This window comes from Cricetulus griseus, chromosome 5, assembly GCF_003668045.3.
Source record: "Cricetulus griseus strain 17A/GY chromosome 5, alternate assembly CriGri-PICRH-1.0, whole genome shotgun sequence".
NCBI classification, from domain to species: domain Eukaryota; kingdom Metazoa; phylum Chordata; class Mammalia; order Rodentia; family Cricetidae; genus Cricetulus; species Cricetulus griseus.
In genome coordinates this window covers 128087351-128109451 of record NC_048598.1, presented here as the reverse complement: position 1 = coordinate 128109451, position 22101 = coordinate 128087351, and the positions used below count along the sequence as shown (strand labels likewise).

Genomic DNA, 22101 nt, shown 5'->3' with positions numbered 1-22101 from the left:
AGTGTAGTGTATGTGGTGTATGGTCAGGTATGTATATGGTCACGTGTATGTTCAAGGGTGTATACGTAGTATATGGTCAGGTGTATCTATGTAGTGTATGGTCAGGGGTGCATATGTAGTGTATGTCAGGTATGTATATGTAATGTGTGATCAGGTCTGTGTATAAAAGTATATGGTCAGGTGTGTATATGTATTATATGGTCATGTGTGTATATGTAATGTATGATCAGGTATGTGTACATAGTATATGGTCAGGTGTGTATATAGTGCATGGTCAGGTTTGTATATAGTGTATGGTCAGCTGTATACATAGTGTGTGGTCAGGTGTGTATACATAGTGTATGGTCAGCTGTATACATAGTGTGTGGTCAGGTGTATATACATAGTGTATGGTCAGGTGTGTATATAGTGTATGGTCGGGTATGTATATAGTGAGTGGTCAGGTGTGTATATAGTGAATGGTCAGGTGTGTATATAGTGTGTGGTCAGGTGTGTATATTGTGTATGGTCAGGTGTGTATATGTAGTGTATGGTCAGGTGCGTGTGCATGCACATGCATATGTATGCAGGTACCCATGTGTGGAGAAGAGGTCAGAGGTTCATTTCTGATGTCTTCCTTGGTGACTCTCCAGTTTTTCTTACTAAAGCTGTTGCTCACCAATTGGCTCCACTGGCTGGCCAGTGAGCTCCAGAGATCTGCCTATATCTGTTTCTCCCCAGTACCCATGTACAGATGCTCACATGGGTACATGTAAGGCCAGGTACAGACACCTGGCCTTTTCCATGGGTGCTGAGGATCCTAAGTTAAGTCTCCATGTTTGCTCAGTGGGTATCTCCTCAGCCCCAAGAACACAGAGATCTCTAATGGCCAATTACCTGATTCTGTATCCCAAAAGGAATCTCAGAGGCAAAGACAGTGCTGGAGCTTCATATTGTAGAGCCCAGTAAAGGTCACCAAACAGCCTACAGAGTACTCGAGTAACTCCAAAAATATCTATCCCATTGAGAGATTTGGAGTTGGCTCAGACCATCTGCTGTCACTGCAGTCCAAGGTTCTCTTTCATTTGGAAACTATGCTGTCAACTTGGTTTAGAATATACACCAATGAGACATATGCTCATCCTCCCTGCCCAGAGAGATGCTGGCATGAGACATTCTACTGATTGAAGCCTATGTTTATGCATTCTCTTCTCTTCTCCCCTAGTTACTGTGACAGTGGGAGGCAAGCAGCACTTGCTTGGACTGTACGACACCGCGGGACAGGTATGATCTCACTGTCTTGATTCATCAAGGGTTGGGAAGAGGATGTGGGAGAAAGAATGGTCCATTTGACTCATCATTCAGGAGCTAACAGCACAGGTCTTTCCCATTCTAATCATTTGGGGCCCATGTATATTCTACCCAAATGACAACCAAATGCACATTCTTAACTTTAATATATATGTGTGTGTGTGTGTGTGTGTGTGTGTGTCACTGTCCAAGATACTATTGATGTGTCCAACACTTCAACCCATCAATACTCAAAACAACAAAATAACATTTCTAGCCAAGAATCTCTATTGTCTCCAACCAAAACTTGTTCCATATCCAAGATATACAGGGCTATTTTATAAATTGTAGCTTTACCCTTTTCCCCATGCTATTTTCTTTGCCCATTCTGTATTTGATTTACCTAATTTATCTAATGTGCTGTGAAAAGGCACAAAAAGAGATGGGGGGACACGATAGATTAAAGACTGAAAGAAAAACAAGGGTCTGGATATGTTCCAAAGATGAAGGTCAACCCCAAACCACTGAAAACTGACTAAATTTTCTAAGGTTCTCCGAATACTCTTATTCTGTCACAAGTGTCTCTTCAGGTTTGAGAGTGGAAGGGCATGAACTTAAATCCCCAACAGTGAACCTGCACATGGCTGTCCTTGGGTGGAAATACTGGGTGACTGCCTTTTCCTGCACCTCACACTGTGCTGTGGAAAACATCCAGTGTTAGAAGTTGGCCGGGTGGAGGAGGGGAGGCAAACGAGCGATGGACGGCTGTGGCCTAATTTCTTGGATAGAGCGTGTTACCATATGTCTTGAATCATTTATTTAGGTCAAAATCAGTGGGTTGTTCAGTCAGTCCAAATTTATACAGCTTAAGTCCTTTGGAGTGAATATTTGACCGTGGTATTTCCCACTGTGAGTTTCTTGATAATTGTTAATAGCTATGCATTTGTCGAGGCCTTTTCTCACAATTATCTGGAGAGATGTCATTTTGTTCAACTTGAAAGCTCTATACTAGAAAAATAAATAAATGGAATCTCTTCAAGGTTTTCAGTGTACATGTGCCAGGACCACCAGCAAGTGTATGTAGGACGTCAAAGCTGTTGTTTCACAGCCAGAGCACGGAGCCTGGATATTCTAGCATCAGACCCAAGGTTCCTTTCCAGGACCCTCCAGATTCTACTTGTGGCCAGATGACTTGGAAAACCACTCTTAGAACTAGGGAGTAGGGTGACCTATCCCAACAATATCAGGAAAGAGAAATACGGCGAGGGAAAGAAATATGCCCCTAGCTACTCAAAAAGAAGTCAGTTTGTGTCCTCTGATACAAGAGAATATAGGTCCTACCAGAAAACATCCCAGCCAATGAGACACATGGACTCAGGGACTGGAATTGCCCACTCGAACTCAATCACATAATCAGTAGGGTGTCTCTATTCATCACAACCTCACAGTGTGTAAAGTCTATACAATCCAGTTTGCAAAGCTCAATACAGCAAGGACTCTTTCATACTCTGAAACTGCTCTGCCCCCAGAAAATTCTGGAAGTCCCTGACCATTCAGCTCATCCCCACACTTCTGTAGTAACCCACAGCAATTGTTGATTCCTACATATCAATTGCCTCAACAACATTTCTCTTGATCTCTATTTCATTCTACATCCAATAAAACTGTTTAAAAAACTCTTGTAGAGTTGAGTTATTATTTCCCATTACTCTATCCTCTAAAAAAAATACTAGTGTGAGAGTGGAAGTGATAATATATTGTGAAAATATTTTTAAACGTCAAATTGAAGCTAGTAGGATGACCCAAACCTCTGACACAGGGGCAACTAATCTGTAAAATATAGTAGTAACTAGTAGATTCAAGCTGTTTCTTCAACTTAACTTTCACCTTAAGGCTTTCCTCCTCTTATTTGGAAATCTCTGGATAGACAAGACTCACAGGGGAGTGTGGAGCATGGAGAAAGAAAAGCAGAGCATATCTGAAGGTTCCTTCTGGGCCTCAGGTTCTATGATTAAGAAGTTTAAAAGATAATTTCAAGAAACCCTGAAAGAACTGGAGTAATTAATCAAAAAGGTTTGAGTCAAGACCCAAGAGAGGGCTTTCAGCAGTGGAAGTTTTTAAATACAGGAACATGTTACAGGAAAGGATAAACTGTCATTCACTTTCAGGGACAATGATATCAAACTTGAGCATGCACCAGAAGCACCCAGAGCTTGTTAAAAACCACCCATAGAGCCCCACACCACAGTTTCCATTCTACAAGTCTAGGATGCTTTTAGGATAGGTTTCCATTGCTGCTGCTTTGGACAGCATACTTTAAGAGCCACAGCTCTAGGAATTGCCATCAAAGTGCTGTTCACTGACCAGCAGCATTGTTTGTCCACGGAGTATCTTAGAAATGCAGATTTTTCTTGGGAAACAGAGGCGGCAGGATCAGAAGTTCAAAGTCATCCTTAGCTACATAGCAGTGCAAGGCCATCCTGTGCTCAAAAACACAACAGAAACAAATGCAGGCCCTTGCACCCCAGGTCCAAATTAATGAATTTAAGTCTTTACTGACTGAGGCATGTTTCCAACAAAATAACTATATCTACAAATTAGCCAAAAAGACTTCACAACAAATTTAATTTTGTTTAGGTTTTCTAGAGGAACAGAACCAATAGAATTAATGATATATATATATATATATATATATATATATATATATATATATATGGGATTTAATAGGATGACTTACAGACTGTGGTCCAGTTAGTCCAACAATGGCTGTCTACCAATGGAAGATCCAAGAATTCAGTAGTTGTTCAGCCCATGAGGCTGGATGTCTCAGCTGCTATTCATTATATGCCAAAATAGGCTCTAATGCCAGTGAAGGGATGGACTTGTCATTGAGAGCAACAGTAAGCAGGCAGAGATGAAGCTTCCTTCTTCCATGTCCTTTATCTAGTCTGCCACCAGAAGGTGTGGCTCAGATTAAAGGTAGGTCTTCCTAGCTCAAAAGATCCAGGTTAAAAGTGGATCTTCCCACTTCAAATGGTTTAATTAAGAGAAATCCCTCACAGGTATACCAAGCCACTTGGGTTTTAGTTAGTTCCAGATGTAGTCAAGTTGACAACCAAGAACAGCCATTCCAGAATGCATGTCCCAAAAGTTCCGGTCCCCACTCTGAATAGGATAGTCTCCCCTTCAGTGATACTAGAAATGTTCAGTGATACTAGAAAAGTTTCAAGACTGAAGAACACCTACAACTAATTCAAAATTACCCATGGTGTCTATTACTAACTAAGGAAAAAGAAATGATCTCAGAGCATATTGGTAATCCCAGAACCACAAATACACAAAGGAAATAAGTCCCTATCCTGAGATAACTGCTGATTGGAGGTGCAGGGCGGGGGAACAACTCAAGAAGTAAATGTAATATGAAAGGTCAGATGAGAGGAACTTGTTAGACCCACCCTTGAAGGCAACCCTGGGCAGAACTGTTTAACCAGCTTCCCTCTACCATTCAGCCCCCAATATGGCTGCTGTAAAGACAGGCTCAAGACTCTTCCTCACCCTTTCACAACCCAGTCAAGCTTTTGATGAAGGTGGTTTGTTGGTTTTTCAAGACAGTGTACCTTTGGTAGCCTTGGCTGTCCTAAACCTAGCTCCGTAGACCAGGCTGGTCTTGAACTCACAGATAAAGATGGTTTCTAATGAAGTCATATATATATGCAGCAAGCACATGGAAGCTGGCCTCTTCCCCAGACCCCTGAGATAAACTATCATTTGGGCTTTGAGTGGAGCCCTTTGAAGAAAAAAATCTTCAGAATTTAATTGGATGGAATTTCATACACTAGGGACAGGCAGTGGTGGTGCATGCCTTTGATCCTAGCACTCCAGAGGAAGAGGCAGACAGATCTCTAAAAGTCAAGGCCAGCCTGCTCTACAGAGTGAGTTCCAGGCCAGCCAGAGCTCCATAGAGAAACCCTGTCTTGGAAAAAAAAAAAAAAAGCCACCAAAAAAAGAAAAAATCAAACATTAGGTTAGTAAAGCTTTTAGATTTAGCCCTCAGATCACTAGGCAAGCAATCCAGTCCTCCGGCCTGGTCTCTTCAGGTCAGGCCAACTCACCTGTGTGACACATACTCCCTATGAAGGATTGTTCTCAGTTTCTCTGAAAGTGGCTCCTGTGCTCAGATTTCTGGTTCAGCTACAGAAAGAGACACTGAGCTCTAACATGTACACCATGCCCATCTGGCTTGTTAGGCAAGTGCCATGAGAGATAACGAGCAAAGCATGATGCCAGAGTGGTGGGACTTCAGCTAACCCTGAGCACTCATGGCCTGGGGAACGAGGTGTCCCAGGCCAGTGCTCAGAGCCAGGTGTCCTCCGAGTCTACAGTGGATCAGCCATGGTGGTGTGGCATCCCACCCTCTTCTCAGTGGTGACATGCGCAAAGCCAGCCCTCAGACCACACTCCAAGTAGATGTATCTCAAAGATAGCAAGCACTAGCAGAAGTGGCGGTCAACGTCACTGCCAGGAGGAATGAGTGTCCCCTGGGGTCGGGAGCCAGGGACCACCTCCTCTGCTATTTGTCTAATCAGATACCAGTTTCTCATCAGAGAGTGAGCCTGAGTTCCCTGCACATGAGCCCCTCAAGACGGCCTGCACCCTGTCTGAGGATAGGATGGTATCTCTCACTGCCAAACCACAGCCCACAGCAGCTCAGCTGCCACCAATGACTGTGGGAGCAGGAAGACCACACTGGCTGGGGGCTGCAGCCACATGCCTTCACCGGGACCTGATATCTGAAGCTCCTGCCCCTCCTCCCCCCAGGACATCTTCTTCAGAAGCATGTGAGTGGGCAGGAGGCAAGTGCAGCTGGGGCTCATTAATGGCAACCCCAGGTCCACTTGGAAGCACATGAGACTTCCTCTTTACTATTGGCTGAGCCAGCAGGGCCATCTGGAGCACGGGGCCTGGCACCAACACTCCATGGAAAGTTTGCCTAAAACCTCAGAATAAATGTTTTCTGCTCAATAAGCAACTCAGACTTTCTCATCCCACGTATCTCAGCGTGGTTTCTAGGAGTATGCTGTCTGGAGAATGCTGCCCACGTGACGGGCTATTGGTAAAAGTAACTTCCTACCTTTGCCCTAGTCAGGAAAAATGGAGATGGAGAACACTGACGAATCACGGTCCACAAATATTTGAACCTCATTACTGCTTAGTTCAGAAAAGTGACTTTCAGCGGCATCTCTGGTATCCAGTGAGCACAGGGGCGGGGTTCCAGGAATTGCCCCTGCTGTTGGCTTTGAATAAGGGACAGACTCCTTTCCCTCCATCATTAACTTTCTCACTGTATCTGGAGGCCCATTCCAAGGATTCATACACGTTACAGCATTGTAGTCTCACAACATAAGAGCACTTTACACTTTACAAAGAAATCGAGGCAGAGAGAACTCACCCCAAACTATACCAAAGTCGCCGTGACAAGGGAGGTAGGGTTTGAAACCGTTGAATTGTTGAATTCATCTCCACCCGTCATGCTCTTGGGCAACACCCTGAGCTCCCACCCGGTCCTGCTTCCCTAGTCAAGCTTGACTTGCAGGGAAAGTATGAAAAGCAAGGTTGGTGCTGACAACCCTGGGATAAATGTCAGGAAGCTCACAGAGCAAAGAAAGCAGAATTCTATTCCCAGCCGCTTGTGGGTCTGAGGCAAGGGCCTGGCTGAATGCTTTTCTCCTTGCTACACAAGAGAGCAGCCCCTGAGCATTTACCAGACATGCGCATTCTAGACTTCCCTCCAGACCTGGTGCTGAGCGCAGTCCCACTGGGCAATGAGTTCCTTGTGATCCAAACGCAAGGAGAACTAATGGCTTCGTGGTTCCACCATTGTCCCTTCGTGACACAGCCGCTCATGAACGTATTGGGGCGGGGATGACTGGCCAGTCTGTGCTGAGTGTTTCTGAGAACTTTTGAAGTAGTCATCCGCAGTGGCCACACTTGACAAACTTACCTCTGTACTCAAAAACCTACAGTCCCAAGTCCCTGCCTACTCTGCCCTAACCCAGGTCCCCTTGTATCCAGCTTAGTCATCCAAATCACTGTCTAGTGGTTTTTATAGATTAACACACTGTCTCTCTGAGAAGCACAAAATGCCTGTTGTCCAGTCATTTTTAGCCTTAGAAGGCACCTCAACGCCATAAGGACCATTTAGAGCTTCCCCATGGCTGATTGACATCCTCTGCACATGTGACCATAACCTACAGTCCAAGTGTGCCTCATCACAAAAATGCATCCAAGCCATCAGTGGGTATGAGTTCAAACACCCAACCTCCACGAATCACCAACCTGGGCGTTCTTTTTATTAATCCTAGACTTCTACCATAGTTCCTAGTCACAGCCACCCAAGGGTGGTAGGCTCCTGCCAGCTAGGTATAAACCTTCTTTGAAAGATATTTTTCTCTATCGTCCTGTTGAAATCTATTGGATGTCCCAGTCTGAGAGCTGTATGACTGGTGAAAGGGAAATGAAAAACAGCTCTGGTTTCTGCCCAGAGCCCCAGAAACCTTGAGCTGCGTCAGAACTGTGTCAGGCTGACAGAGCCATGTGTTTAAGCTTTGGACACCTGGGAGTGTACAATCTGAAGGAGCTCTTAGCAGATGCCTGTCTTGCTGGCCTGAGGACGGACCGTCCTTTGGAAATTACTATACTAACTCGAATCTAGGGGTCTTTCGGACTTGACACTGGAATTTTCCAGTTCAGTCACATAAATACTCTACTAGAGGCAGAGCAACCTCACATACATGGAATTGTTTGGTGTATTTTCATTCTCTTTCCCCAACTTGACTCCCTGTTCTTAATTACTTTGTGCAGTTCATGCAGCATCCTTGACAGAGCCACACATCCAGTGAGTTCCAGTGAGTAATCAATCCTTTTAAGTGGAATTACACAGCAGGCCTAAAGTTCCTACAGAAGAAAAAATTAAAAAACTAAAAAAAAAAGAAAGAAAGAAAGAACTAGAACACAGAGCACTGTGAAGCCAGAAAGCTCAGGCTACCAGGAATCCCTGTGCTGAAGGGCTGAAGGACTGTAGCAAATGAACATATCTGTCACCTCCCCAACCTTCCCATGATCTAAACAGCATTTTTATTCAATGGCTAGCAAATCAATAAATAAACACTATTCTTTCAGATCACCAGTTATGGCTCCTCCCTTGCCTAGTTCTGAGACTAATCCAATTGTTTTGGTTTGGTTGCTTCCGGAGTTGAGATTTTTAAATATACAGTGTCTGCTGCCATCTTGTGGCAATTTGGAGCCAGTGCCCAATATCGAACACATGCACCCCTGCAGTAACATGTTAATCTATGCGTATTCCTAAATAGGCGAGTCAAAACAAAACAAAATTTAATCTTTCATCTAAAATCCAGAGATATGGCAATAGCATTCCAAATCAAAAGCTAGGTCTGGAGGCACCAAAAAATGTTTCCTTTTGGTATCCATTTTTGGTATTCAATGACTTGGTAGCCCTGGTACTTGACCTCCTTTTCTGTGAAATGTGAATGCTAACTGAATTATCTTTCTAATGCTTCTGGGAGAACTCCAAAAGACATTGCATGTACTTCTTTCAGTGGTGCCTGGTCCTTGGTGAGGATCCCAAGTCTCGTGTTCTTATGGTGAAAACGATGGTGCTACATACAATCAGCTTTCTCCACCCAAGGGGCACACCTGACCAATCAGTGCAGGGTTCTTCCATACCCAGCCCAATGCTCCAGAGGTTCTAATTTCCTCAGAGGAGGGAGGAGTTGGAACATTTTCTCACTTGGGGGTCATTGTAAACCCCTACTTTTAAAACAATTTTATTTTATGTGTATTAGTGTTTACCTACACATGTGTCTGCACCACTATGTGTCTATGCCCATGGAGGCCAGAAGATGGCTCTGTACCACTAGAACCTGAGTTACAGACTGTTGGGAGTTGTCGTGAGGTTTCTGGGCATTGAACCCAGGTCCTGAGCCATCTTTCCAGCACTTAAACCCCACTTTTTTCGATGAGTCACCCTTCTTCATAAAATTATTGTGGACAGAGCATAGGTAGAAGATGAGAAAACCTGATCAACCTGGTCTCTGATCTGTTTGTGATAATCTGAGGAGAAGGACCATGGCAGAGGACATAGAATGTTGTGAAGAGTAACAAATAATGATGCCAGGTCTCTTCACTTGTAGAGCTTAGCATGCATCAGGACCCTACATGACCCTAATAGAAGTCACTGTAGTAAATGCCCACAGAAAAGCTGAGGGCTCATCAACAGTGCTGACCTTGTGAGGTGGGAATGGCCAAGCTATGCTCAGAATAAAGTGCTCCATCTGCACACATACATAGAATATGTATGTGTACATAATACCACTGTACTGATGTGTGTGTGTGCGATATATGTGATAGCATATGGATGCACATATAAGGAGGAAGCATTTTAGCACACATTACTATTGGCTACGTGTTAATTCTATTAAAATATACAATTACCTTTTATAGAGAGACCTGAAACTCCTTGTCGACTAAACAACTGGATTGAAAAAACAAACAAACAAACCACGCTGTGCCTCTTGGGTCTAATTTACGAAGACCTCCCAAATGTATTTCTTCAACAGATGTATATCATTTGGCAACAATGCTTTGCTTTGTATTTTAGCTTACTCTATGTTAAATTTGAAAACAATTTTTAATTGTTTAGGAGAAGCTGAGTGGCTCGATGACCTAGTCATTTAAATACTCGTTCCAGGAGAACTGCACTCATCCCTGCTAATTGCTCTGTTTAAACCAGTGAGGTTCTGAAGACATAGAAGCCGAGTAGACTGGTACCCGGGACAAGAAGGAGTAGGAAGTGGAAAGATATCGGTCAAAGCACAAGGTCCCATTAGGGAGAATGAGTAATTCTAGAAGCTACAGTTCACAGCACAAGAACTACAGCCGGCAGTCATGAGTGGTGTATTTGAAATGAGCTGTAGAGGTAGATTTTAGGTGCTGTCATCGGAAAAAAAAAAAAAAAAAAAAAAAAAAAACCAGTAACTGTGTGAGTAGACGAATGTGCTTACTCCCTTAACTGTATGAAACAAAACATGATGGCTATTCATTAATATACAGGGTAAAGGAGAAAGAAGTGGATGGACGTTATGGTGTGTAAATTGTACCTCAATAAAGTTGTTTACATCTCTAAGTTTATCTGAAATAGGAAATACCTGATCTCTGTGCACAACGAAGGGTGTGGCTCACCAGCGGCAACTTGTGGGCCCTTCCCTGCACAAGTCCCAAGAACCACACAGACTGCCCTCAGCCTGTACCGACTTCTCTTTTCTTCCCACAGGAGGACTACAACCAGCTGCGACCACTCTCCTACCCCAACACCGATGTGTTTCTCATCTGCTTCTCTGTCGTAAACCCTGCCTCTTACCACAACGTCCAGGAGGAGTGGGTCCCGGAACTGAAAGACTGCATGCCGCATGTGCCTTACGTCCTCATCGGGACCCAGGTTAAAATGAGGGTGATGGGAGGGCGGGATGGGCTGTGTGGAAGGTGAACCCTGTATTCTGCAAAACGCCAGGACAGAATCTCAGAGATATCGTATCCCAGAACGGAAGTCCTCAAGGTGTGTGATCCATCATTTAGCTGAAAGATATATATATATATATATATATATATATATATATATATATATATATATATATATCTGTTTCGTATGAGGCAGAAAGCTTTGATCTGGTGTTTAAACTTAACCTCACAGCTTTATTTGTTATGTATTTGTAAAAAACAAAATAATTTTTTAACAGACACTCTTCTCCTGAATGAAGTAATGAAGCAGGGGCATCAATTGTGCATACTATCTGTTATTGTTAAAGTTGGACACCACAAATGTTTCAATACAGCAAACTAGGTGTGCACGTCAAACGAACCCTACATTCAGACAGATCATATGACAGGTCTCCTTGATGGCCCTGCTGGAGAAGGAGAGTAAGCTCTCTCTTCTGCATTTTCCTTAACTCCTTGGCCACCCAGATCTTGGGAAAGTTAAAACACACATATTAAGAGCAACATGTATGAATTGTCAAGGCCTTGGAAGGGTTTGGAAGCTGATAAAATTCCATCAATTAGCCTCTTGTTGGTTGAGGACTGTCTGAACTATCTGTAGTTTAAATGGGTTTAGCTCTTTGCTGGTTTGGATCTGCATTAGTGTCCTGAGGTCCGGACCATGCTATGGCTGCCAGGGGTTGTATCTATTTTCCATGCTCCTACTTCCGAGTCCTCATTCTGAATCCTATTTGACAAAGAGAAAAATTTTAAAACCATAACCATAAATAAAAGAAAATGCTTTCTAAAAACAATATGGGCAGATGGGGATATGTATTTTTTTTTCTTAAATGCAGACAGCGTGGAACTCCTTTATCCACACTGCTGAGGATAATCCACATTTCTGCTCTGAAAGATAACTGTTTGCCTGTTCAAATGAAGTCTTTTACCTTCAATTGCAAGTGTTAGTGTTTGTCCATAATGAGAAGCCTTGGTCCTGCTGCCAACATACGTAGCTGGACATTCAACCCCTCAGTCCTGCTGCCAGCTAGTCAGTCATTCAAGCCCTCGGGTTGAGTTGAGTATTTAGAGAAGACAGACACTGAGTCAAATGATTAAGGAAAATAGAAAAACAAGTGGAAACATAAAACTCCGACTTTGCTATGCATTGTCCTAACCAATGGAGTCCTAGCATGACCTTGATGACTTCCTTTAAGAATCAAACCCTGTGTGTTCACATACACAGCGACATTTGAAAGCAACCATGATGTTTAGTAAATTGTCCAGTTGATTACCTGCTGCCCTCAAAGCAGCTCCCCCTTGAGAGAGATTCTGCTGTTTGATTGTGTGAGCCCTTTGGCCTCTCATCTCCCGGACTCCTCTGCAAGGGCTCTCTGTCCATTTGTTATCTGTTGAAAAGGTCTCACAGGTAGAAAACCTTCATCCCTTTGAAGGTCAAGCTTTGATTCAGAAAAGGAAAAAAATATGGATCAAAAGCCACAAAACGCATTGTATAATGGATGATGTAAGTTGCAAAGTTGCAGTCAAATAATTAATCACTCCAAGGTACTAAACCATCTGGTTAGCCTCTGCCCACTATCTGTGAAGTCTAGAAAAGAGAGAGAAAATTCGAAACCCCAGATAGCACTGGATCGTTGGAGGATGTTCTTAGCAGCCAGGGTAATTTCTTTCAAGAAGAAAGTATAAGACCATCCTGCTACACATACACACACACTCAGAGCGTGGGTGGGTACACTGGATTTGTTTCTCAGAAACCGTTCAACATCATCAAAGATGTTAAAGTGAGGGAGGGGACTATCTTATGTCTCCACTTTAAGTGACTGATAAGGCCTGAAAATAGTGACTGTATCTTTGTCACAGATTGATCTCCGGGATGACCCCAAAACTTTGGCACGGCTCCTATACATGAAGGAGAAGCCCCTTACCTACGAGCATGGCGTGAAGCTGGCAAAAGCGGTATGGTCACATTTGGATTGAGTGTTCAGGGATGGGTGAGCTACACAGGATTTTGCCTCAAACTGCAGTGTGTTTTGAATCTTCTTGTTTTGTTTCTTCCTCTGTTCTAGAAGAACTAGAAGGGCCCGTTTTGGTGAGTGTTCCTGTCAGCAGGCACCTTCTGTTTTTCATTAAGAAACCTCATGAGTTTCAGCTGCTAAGCACTTACCATTTTGTTTCAGCAATGTCTAGAACACAGACTTGCCACATTTAGCAGGAATTAAGGGCAATCATTCGACATATATCTGTAAACCTCCCTGTTTATCATGAGGGTAACTTGTCTAAATGACCTCACGAGAGGCATTTTGTGATTTTTTTTTCCCCAGGGAGAAACTTGAATTAAAATCTGACAGGGTTATCTTTGTCTGATACCTCCCGTCCTATAATGAATAGTCACTTAGTCTGGGCTGCGTTACAAATAGCATATGGAAAAATAACATACAGCTAAGAGTAACAGGGTAAGGAATCTAAGCAACTGCTTGACGGATGAAATGAAATTTCTCCACTGACCATTCTTCACTTCTGAGAGTTAGCCATAAACAGTGATCTTGTTGCAGAGGGGCTTCAAAATGTATTTGCCAGACACCAAATCTTTGCCTCCCTGCCACCACCATGACATGTGCAAGGCAGCCACTAAAAGGGACACATGTGCACAAGAGTTCTTTCTACAGAAGGAGACTTAGGGACCACATTTCCGTAATTTGAAATCACTTCCTCCTTGATTTAGTCAACAATCCATCAACTCAAGCTAGAGACTTTAAATTTTTAATGTTTTAGTTTCTAAGTAACTAACCCTGCAAAATGGATGCCCCCAGGTGGTTAGTCACCTTCTAAACCAGTCAAAAGTAATGTTAACTGCAAATTACTCCTTTGCAAAAAGAAAAAAAGCATTTCTCTTTATTAAAACTTGTTACCAAATGTAATATGATACCTTTGCTGGAAGTGGATTAACCCTGATGTTTTATGGGCACAGTGCATAACGACGTCACACAGACACACACTTGAACTCTTTCTACTTCCACCACAGTTCTGTCAATATGACAAGCACAAGCCATTCAAGGAGATGTTGGGATGCCAAGTCTCTTGGGGGAGATAAAACAGAGCTGGGGAGACAAGCAGGTCTGAATTTGAATCCACCTGCACACAACACCACCTGCACACATGATCGTAATTCCCATTGTCTCTTTCCCAGCTCTCTCTCTCTCTCTCTCTCTCTCTCTCTCTCTCTCTCTCTCTCTCTCTGTGTGTGTGTGTGTGTGTGTGTGTCTGTGTGTGTGTGTCTGTGTGTGTGTCTGTGTGTCTGTGTGTCTGTGTGTGTGTGTGTGTGTGTGTGTGTGTGTCTGTGTGTCTTGGGAAAATGAGTGGGTCTGAGGTTCTACTCCAACACTCAGCCCCAGATTGTATGTGGCTCCTAGCAGAAGGTCCCACTGTTTCTGCAGTAGCTTGCTCTCTCTGTTCCTTGTCTCTGGGACTGTCTTCAGCTCCATCCTAGTGGCTCCCTAGCCTCACTCCTCACTCCTCATTTAGGAAGTTGGCTTTTGGCTTTGGGTTTTGGCTTTTTCCTCTCCAAAGCCTCTCAGTTCATTTCAGATTTACTTTAAGAAGAGTGGATGAGTTCACCACTCGGTTGCCTAGTAGCTGCTCTGGTTCACAATCAGCCTGTGAAACCCAATCTAAAAGAAAGCCAAGTGAGACTTTAACCGATTTCATGACAATTCATGTAATCACAGAAATGTCTTTAGTTTCTTTGGTCTTTGATTGCTCTGTCAAGTACTTTTTTATAATAGCTAGCATTTACACAGTGTTGATCCTGGGTGTGTCATGGGCTTCCTTAAAGCACCTCCCGTGGTGTGTATAATACCTTCAACACTTTCCTAGAGGAAACTGAGGCTTAGAAAGGCGAGTGACAGAGAAAAGTTATGAGATGGCCCATGCTCCGTGGCTCCCTCCTAGAGTCTGCAAAGAAATTCCTCAGTTTGGGACTCCTTTTCCATAGACTGCAAGGGACAGCAGAGCTGAGAAATTCAGCCCTTGGTTTGAGAGACAGGCAAATCCTCATCTCTGCCACTTCCAGCCAGTTTTCTGGTCTGTAAATGAAATGGCAAGAGTCTTACCTCCTTTGGTTCCTGGCCACTACTGAGTTAACAGACTATGAGCTTTGACTCATAAACTGTCTCTGTTGGCCTCCTTGCTCCTTAGTCTCAGGAAACTGTCCCCATTGGTCACCTTGTCCCTTAGACTTGTCTGCAACTGGGAAGACATTTGTCTCTGTTCCTTCTAGCTACTAGTTTTTTTACTTTAGTTTTTCAGAAGGCTGTCAAATAGCCCAGGCTGGCCCTGAACTCAATATATACCTGAGGATGACCTTTCTCTCTTGGCTGGTGTCACATCTGTTTTATCAGAGCAGGAAACCAAACTCCAGACTTTGCACATCCCGGACGAGAATGCTGCCAGCTAAGCTCCACCCCCACCCTTCTAGTTATTTCTATGCCTCTTCAGCATGTCCCCCTCCAGTTGGAGGAAGGAAAAAGAGAAAGTACTAGCTTGCCATTTCACTTGATTAATGGTGTTACAAGTTGGTTTGTTTTCATTTCTTCCCATCAGATCTTGTGTGTTCTGTCTTTCTGGCATGTTTCCCAGTGCTGGAAACAATACACCTTAAGTATCAGAACTGTTCTCTTTGCAATCTCAAGCTCTTCTTTGTTTCGTTTTGTTCCATTTCCTTGAAATGTGTCAGTTTGGTGAAGCCTGCTTCAGATTGCTCACATGTGTGTCAAAACCAGGAGTCCCTGACTTCTGCAGATGGATCCTAAATACTTGACTGTGTGAGTCATTTTGCTCCAAGAACCAGGAAAGGGTGCCGATATGAACAAGAAGGGCTGTGTCTCCTTGACACAATTTTCCATTTCAGTCTTCGGTGACCCTAAAGAAATTTTTCCGATTTTTTTTATTTGAATTAGAAACAAGATTGTTTTGCATGACAATCCCAGTTCCCTTCTCCCTCCCGTCCTCCCCTACCACCACCCCCCCAACTGAAACCCTACCTATCACATATCCTTTCTGCTCCCCCTGGATGGTGAGGCCTTCCATTGGGTGTCATCAGAGTCTATCATATCCTTTGGGATAGGGCCTAGGCCCACCCCCATGTGTCTTGGCTCAGGGAGTATCCCTCTATGTGGAATGGGCTCCCAGAGTCCACACCTATGCTAGGGATAAGTACTGAACTACTACAAGAGGTCCCATAGATTTCTGAGGTTTCCTCACTGAAACCCATGTTCCTGGGATCTGGGCCAGTCCCATGCTGGTTTCCCAGCTATCAGTCTGGGGAGCAAGAGTTTCCCGATGTTCAGGTCAGCTGTTTCTGTGGATTCCACCAGCCTGGTCTGGACCCCTTTGCTCTTCACTTGTCCTTCTCTGCATCTGGATTCCAGTTCAGTTCAATGATAAGTTGTGGGTGTCAGCTTCTACTTCCACTAGCTACTGGATGAGGGCTATCGGGTGGCATATAAGTCAGTCATCAATCTCATTATCCTGGGAGGGCATTTAAGGTAGCCTCTCCTCTGTTGCTTAGATTGTTAGTTGGTGTCATCTTTGTAGATCTCCAGGCATTACCCTAGTGCCTGATTTCTCTTTAAACCTAAAATGTCTCCCTCTATTATGGTATCTCTATTCTTGTTTTCTTCTATTCTTCCCCTGATTCAACCTTTCTGCTCCCTCATGTCCTCTGCATCCCTTCTCTTCTTCCCTTCTCTTTCTCTTAGTTCCCTTCCCCCTCTTCCCATGCTCTCAATTTGCTCAGGGGACCTTGAACCTTTCCCCTTCTCCAGGGGACCATGTATGTCTCTCTTAGGGTCCTCCTTGTTTACTAGCTTCTCTGGCCATGTGGATTGTAGGCTGGTAATCCTTTACTCTATGTCTAAAATCCACATAAAAGTGAGTACATATCATGTTTGTCTTTTTGTGATTGGGTTACCTTGCTCAGAATGGTTTCTTCTAGTTCCATCCATTTTCCTGCAAATTTCAAGATTCCATTTTTTTTTCCGCTGAGTATTCCATTGTGTAAATGTACCACATTTTCTCTATCCTTTCTTCGGTTGAGGGGCATCTAGGCTGCTTCCAGTTTCTGGCTATTACAAATAGTGCTGCTATGAACATCGTTGAACAGATGTCCCTGTTGTGTGAACGTGCTTCGACCCTAAAGAATTTTTAAGCATTCTTTCCATCAAGTCTGTGGCCTTTCTGTGAACCAGGACAAATGCTCCTCTCTGGCCCTCTGAGCACGTAGAACACGGCAACAAATAGTCATCTCACAACTGGGCTCTGTTTCTCACACGTACGTCCCAGGTCACACCCGAAATCTGCTGGCTACTTTTCCTGGAACTATCAGCACACCATAACATTGTATTAACTTCCACACACAACAAGGCCTTTATGGACAGTCTCCTTATCTCCCCCCTTGTTAGAACTAGGAGAGACATGTTCGGACACCTCCTTCTTCATTTAGGGGCACAGGCTGACAGATTAATACACTAATACACTGTCAGTTAGCAGCACTGTAAGAAGGAACAGAGTTAAGCCCCACTAATCTCTCAGGGTCCAAGAATGAATGAACGAGTCAGACAAACTGGAATTTTCAGGATCAGTTTTGAGCTTTGGAATCATTAGTGGGAAGGTCATCCAATTACAACAGCCTACAGCACTTTCTAGGGTTTTTGTTGTTGTTATTGTTCTCTCTGCATAACTGACAAGCGTCATCACATTACAAGCAAGCAGCTGTCCAGTTAGTTATTTACTCATTGTGCTTTTTACATGTGTGCATATCAAGCTTGGATACAACCCCCAAAGGCAGCAGATGACATTTCATGTAATTGTTAGAAAAAAAATCTCTATTACCTTTTTCCTCTATCTCATATCCTGTTTTTAATACTTTTCAAGTTGTTTCCAATATAAAGGCCAAGCCATTGCCAGAACAAAATCCATAAAGTGGGCTTCCAACAGGCACTGATGGTTTCAATTCCCTGCTTCTGGCATTTCCCATTGGCTTATAAAACAGCCATTCTTGTCAGAAAAGAACACATACAAAACATTACATGCCGTCTGCAGGAAGAGTTTTGAAATAAATTTCTGGACCTAACCAAAGCAGTTTTATTTCATACTGAGTCTTTGTATCTGTGACATTTTCAACAATCCCATTGCAGTGATTGTCTGCTCAGCCTACTTGGATAAGAGGCGTCATAGAAGCTCATAGAATAAGAAAAACAACATACTTCAAGGGCTGAGAAGATGGCTCAACATGTAAAGGCACTTGCTATACAGACATATGAGTTACACATGAATTTAAATCCCAGCACCCACATAGAAGCCAGGCTTGGCCACGTGGGCCACTAACCCTATAATCTGAGGCAGAGACAGGCAGATCCCAGGAGTACAGTGGCCAGCCAGGTCCTGGTTGAGTGAGAGACCCTGTCTCAAGGGAACAGGACAGAGAGTGATAGAGCAAGACAACTGGCATCGTCCTCAGACCTACACACACACACACACACACACACACACACACACACACACACGCAGAGAGACATACATACATACATACATACATACATACATACATACATACATACATACACACAGATATACATACACACATACAGAGACAGACACATACAGAGACACACACAGATACACACACATACACACACACACACACACACACACACACACACACCTCAAGAGACAGAGATTTTATACGTAGTTGTCTCTCTTTCTTGTTGAATGATTATTTTGCCTTGTGTGGGCTGCATCCATTCTTGTCTAGGATAAACCACAAGTTTCTCTTCACTCCACATTATGCAAACTTCCAGGTGACAGACAAATGGCAAATGCATCCGACATCTGTATGCCGACTGACCCACAAGTGTGTACATTAACTAAAACTCTAAATCTCCAACTCTCTAGAAATATAGGAAAGTGAACAACCATGACCTAGAGTGACCTTGTGGAAGTTGAGGAGTTCACCCATTTCACACTAGCGGGAAAGCAAGTCACAGTCCCCGTCTCCTGGTCCCCCTGAAACTCCATGTGCATCTCTACAAGCTCCCAGCTGTAACACAAAAGCTGTGCTTTGGCCACCCTGTTTCCCCAGTTCATCTGCCATAGTCCCCAGGTTCAGTGTCCAGCCAACCTCTTCTGCATTTGCTCTGCTTTTTTCAAAGTTAGTTTCCTAATGGAAAACCACAAAAGGTGTTTCTCCAGATGTTCTTAATATTCTGAGGCCCTCAATGCACAGTTGGCTCATGTGAGCTTATGAGATGTGAACACCCAGGCCTCCTCCTTCACCGAAGCTGACAGCCAAACACACCCTTCCTGGCCCCTGATTTTCTTAATGAGAACCAACAGTTTCTGGCCTGGATTTCTATGTTTCTCATGGGGATTTTATGATTCTCAAGTACCCCACAGTATGAAATAACTCTTTTTTAAATCTTCAAGGGGTTAGACGGTTGGCTCAGCAGTTAACAGCACTGGCTGCTCTTCCAGAGGACCTGGGTTCAATTTCCAGCACCCACAACTGTCTGTAACTCTAATTCCAAAGGATCTGGTGCCCTCTTCTGGCCTCCATTGGCACTGGATGTGCCAATGTGCCGACATACCATGCAGGCAAAATGTCTATACACTTATTATTATTGTCATTGTTATTATTATTATTTGTTTTTAACAATTAATGAGTAATTGCTATACTAACTCAAAATGAAACACTAATGCAATACAAAATACACATCACATAAATATAAAGACTATACAGTGAAGAAAGGTGTATGTATCCTCTAATGTCTTCTATGATTTTTATGTCTCCAAGTTTTAGTGTTTCAACTGAAAATTTGTTTTTTAAAGTACATTGATATTGAGTAATAATAGCAAATAGGTATTATGTTGCCAAGAGATATATAGCAGTCAAGAAGAATCTAAGATGCTGCCCTGTCCAGATGTGCTCCGTAGGCCCAGTGACACTGCTTCATTCCACAGAGAAGAGCTTCTTCACTTCACTCCTACACTCCTACCCCAGACCCTGATGCATTCTATATACAATGAAAGGACACTGGAAACAGGCCGTCTATGGGACAAGCTGACCTGGGGACCTGGCAAGGCAGAGGGTTGACACTCACAACTCTTTCTTTGTGTTTAAGATCGGTGCACAGTGCTACTTGGAATGTTCTGCCCTGACTCAGAAAGGTCTCAAAGCAGTTTTTGATGAAGCCATCCTCACAATTTTCCATCCCAAGAAAAAAAAGAAAGGCTGCTCAGAGTGCCACGGCTGCTGTGCAATCATCTGAAGGCGCCTGAGACCCGTCTCCCTGCCATCCAAGGATGTGAAAAGCAGCCAGTCTCTGTGACCCTACTCCAAACGGGAGGCTGTGACTGGAAAGGAACTCCTGCATCCCGAGGCCTGTCCCTGTGCCCCACCAGCTTTCCAGCTCAGCATCCTGCCAGCCACTGCCACGGCCCCAGGCCAGAGCATCCACACCGTGCATGGAGGATGCTGAATCACATTAAGACAGTGCACTGGGGAGGTGTCAGAAGCAAGTCATGACTGTCCTGTATTTACATCCCCTTCCATGGATGTGAATGGACAGGAAGTCATGGTGGGAAAACCAAGCACTCTGTCCTGCCCTGGTGGCCTTACTTCTTTGCCAAACTCGGGAATACAACATCAACGTTTTTCCAAAGACTGTTGTTTCAGCCAAGTGTCTTAATGCTCGTTTCTATTGCAGTTTCCTGATGTCCAATCACTTGAGCCTTGCAAATCCATATCAAAATAGTTAAAAGACAAGCTGGATTATGCTCACTCCTGTTGACGGTGGCTCTCTGCCAATATTCTTAGAGCCAACATGTACCTCTGAATACCTGATTACAAATAAATAACACTTTACCGCTTTCATAAACTTACAGACCTGTATTTTTTAGCCTTTGTGAAAGAAAACATCCTGTGAATTATTACAGCGTCCCCAGTTTTGCCAAAGATTCCTCCTACAAATGCTTCAGGTACTAGGGGGCCTGCTCTTGCAAACTGCTACTGTCATTCAAATTGAAAATGGACTGTCTTTGAAGAAAGAAATAGATTTTTGCTTTTCATCTACACTGGTCAGGACAAGAATATGGCAAAAACCGTCTTCCTGATCCAGCAGAGTGGGCTTCACAGAAGGCCAGTGACTTCCCTCCAGTCCTCCAGTCACACTTTCTCCGGTGCCCAGATCCCTGTGTTCCCCCAGTCATAGCCTGACCTTAAAAGAAAGGGGAGGAGCCATCTGGTCATGAAAAATGGGGGTTCCCAGAATCCTTCAGGGTCAACATGCCTTAACTTTTCTACTTATTTCAGCTAAAAGTGCTTGCTCCAAATTAAGCTTCAGTTCAGGATGGTTTCCAGTTGCAGCCAGTATGAAAATCATCCCCTCCCTCCATCTTTCCTTGACTCCTTCTCCCAAATGTCCTTGGAGGATGGGCTTAAGTGGATCCTATTCCAGGCTGAGACACTACACCTAATGGGGAGTTTGGCCCTGAGCAGGAAGAGCTCCCAGTGAGAAATCCTACACCTTTCAACCAGCCAGGGACTCTGTGTTTTAATTAGAGGCTGTGATTGGTACCGAATAGGCTTATTTGCTTACTCATGTCCTGGAATTACCCAGGGAAGCTGATTTATCCTTTTTTTTTCTTTATTGCATCAGCAAATCATATCTTAGCAATAAAAACAATTAATTCACTTTTCTAGATTGAAGCTCCATTTGTTTGGAAAAGCATCCCAATCTTTCTAACCTTTTCTGCTCATAGAGGAACCACAGAAAAGAATTTATGATATTGTTCTTCTTGAGCTCTTCCATGACACCCCTTCAGTCTTTGGGGGTTTTGATTGTTTTTTGTTTAGAATTTCTAAAATGTATTTTCACCTCCTCTACATGTTAGTACTGTTCTTCTCTCCCATATGATGGCAAAGAACTCTCTTTTTTTTTTTTTTTTTTTTTTTTGGTTTTTCTAAACAGGGTTTCTCTGTGTAGCTTTGGAACCTATCCTGGCACTTGCTCTGGAGACCAAGCTGGCTTAGAACTAACAGAGATCTGACTGCCTCTGCCTCCCGAGTGCTGGGATTAAAGGCGTGTACCACCAACGCCCAGCTGGCAAAGAATTTTTTACCACACATACATGCATAACATACATACATGTGCACACACACACACACACACACACACACACACACACACACACACACACTCACCACCT

General features: G+C 43.6%; 1 protein-coding gene across 1 annotated transcript in view; it reads left to right on the top strand.

The window, feature by feature from the left end:
* Rhoj (ras homolog family member J) overlaps positions 1-21594 on the top strand; it is an 83461-nt gene extending 61867 nt beyond the window's left edge. Inside the window, exons 2-5 of the mRNA XM_027418255.2 lie at positions 1205-1263; positions 10619-10783; positions 12700-12795; positions 20016-21594. Coding sequence (XP_027274056.1) covers positions 1205-1263; positions 10619-10783; positions 12700-12795; positions 20016-20162 — 467 coding nt within the window. The 3' untranslated portion in view covers positions 20163-21594. The remainder of the gene's footprint in view (positions 1-1204; positions 1264-10618; positions 10784-12699; positions 12796-20015) is intronic.
* The last annotated feature ends 507 nt before the right edge of the window (positions 21595-22101 follow it).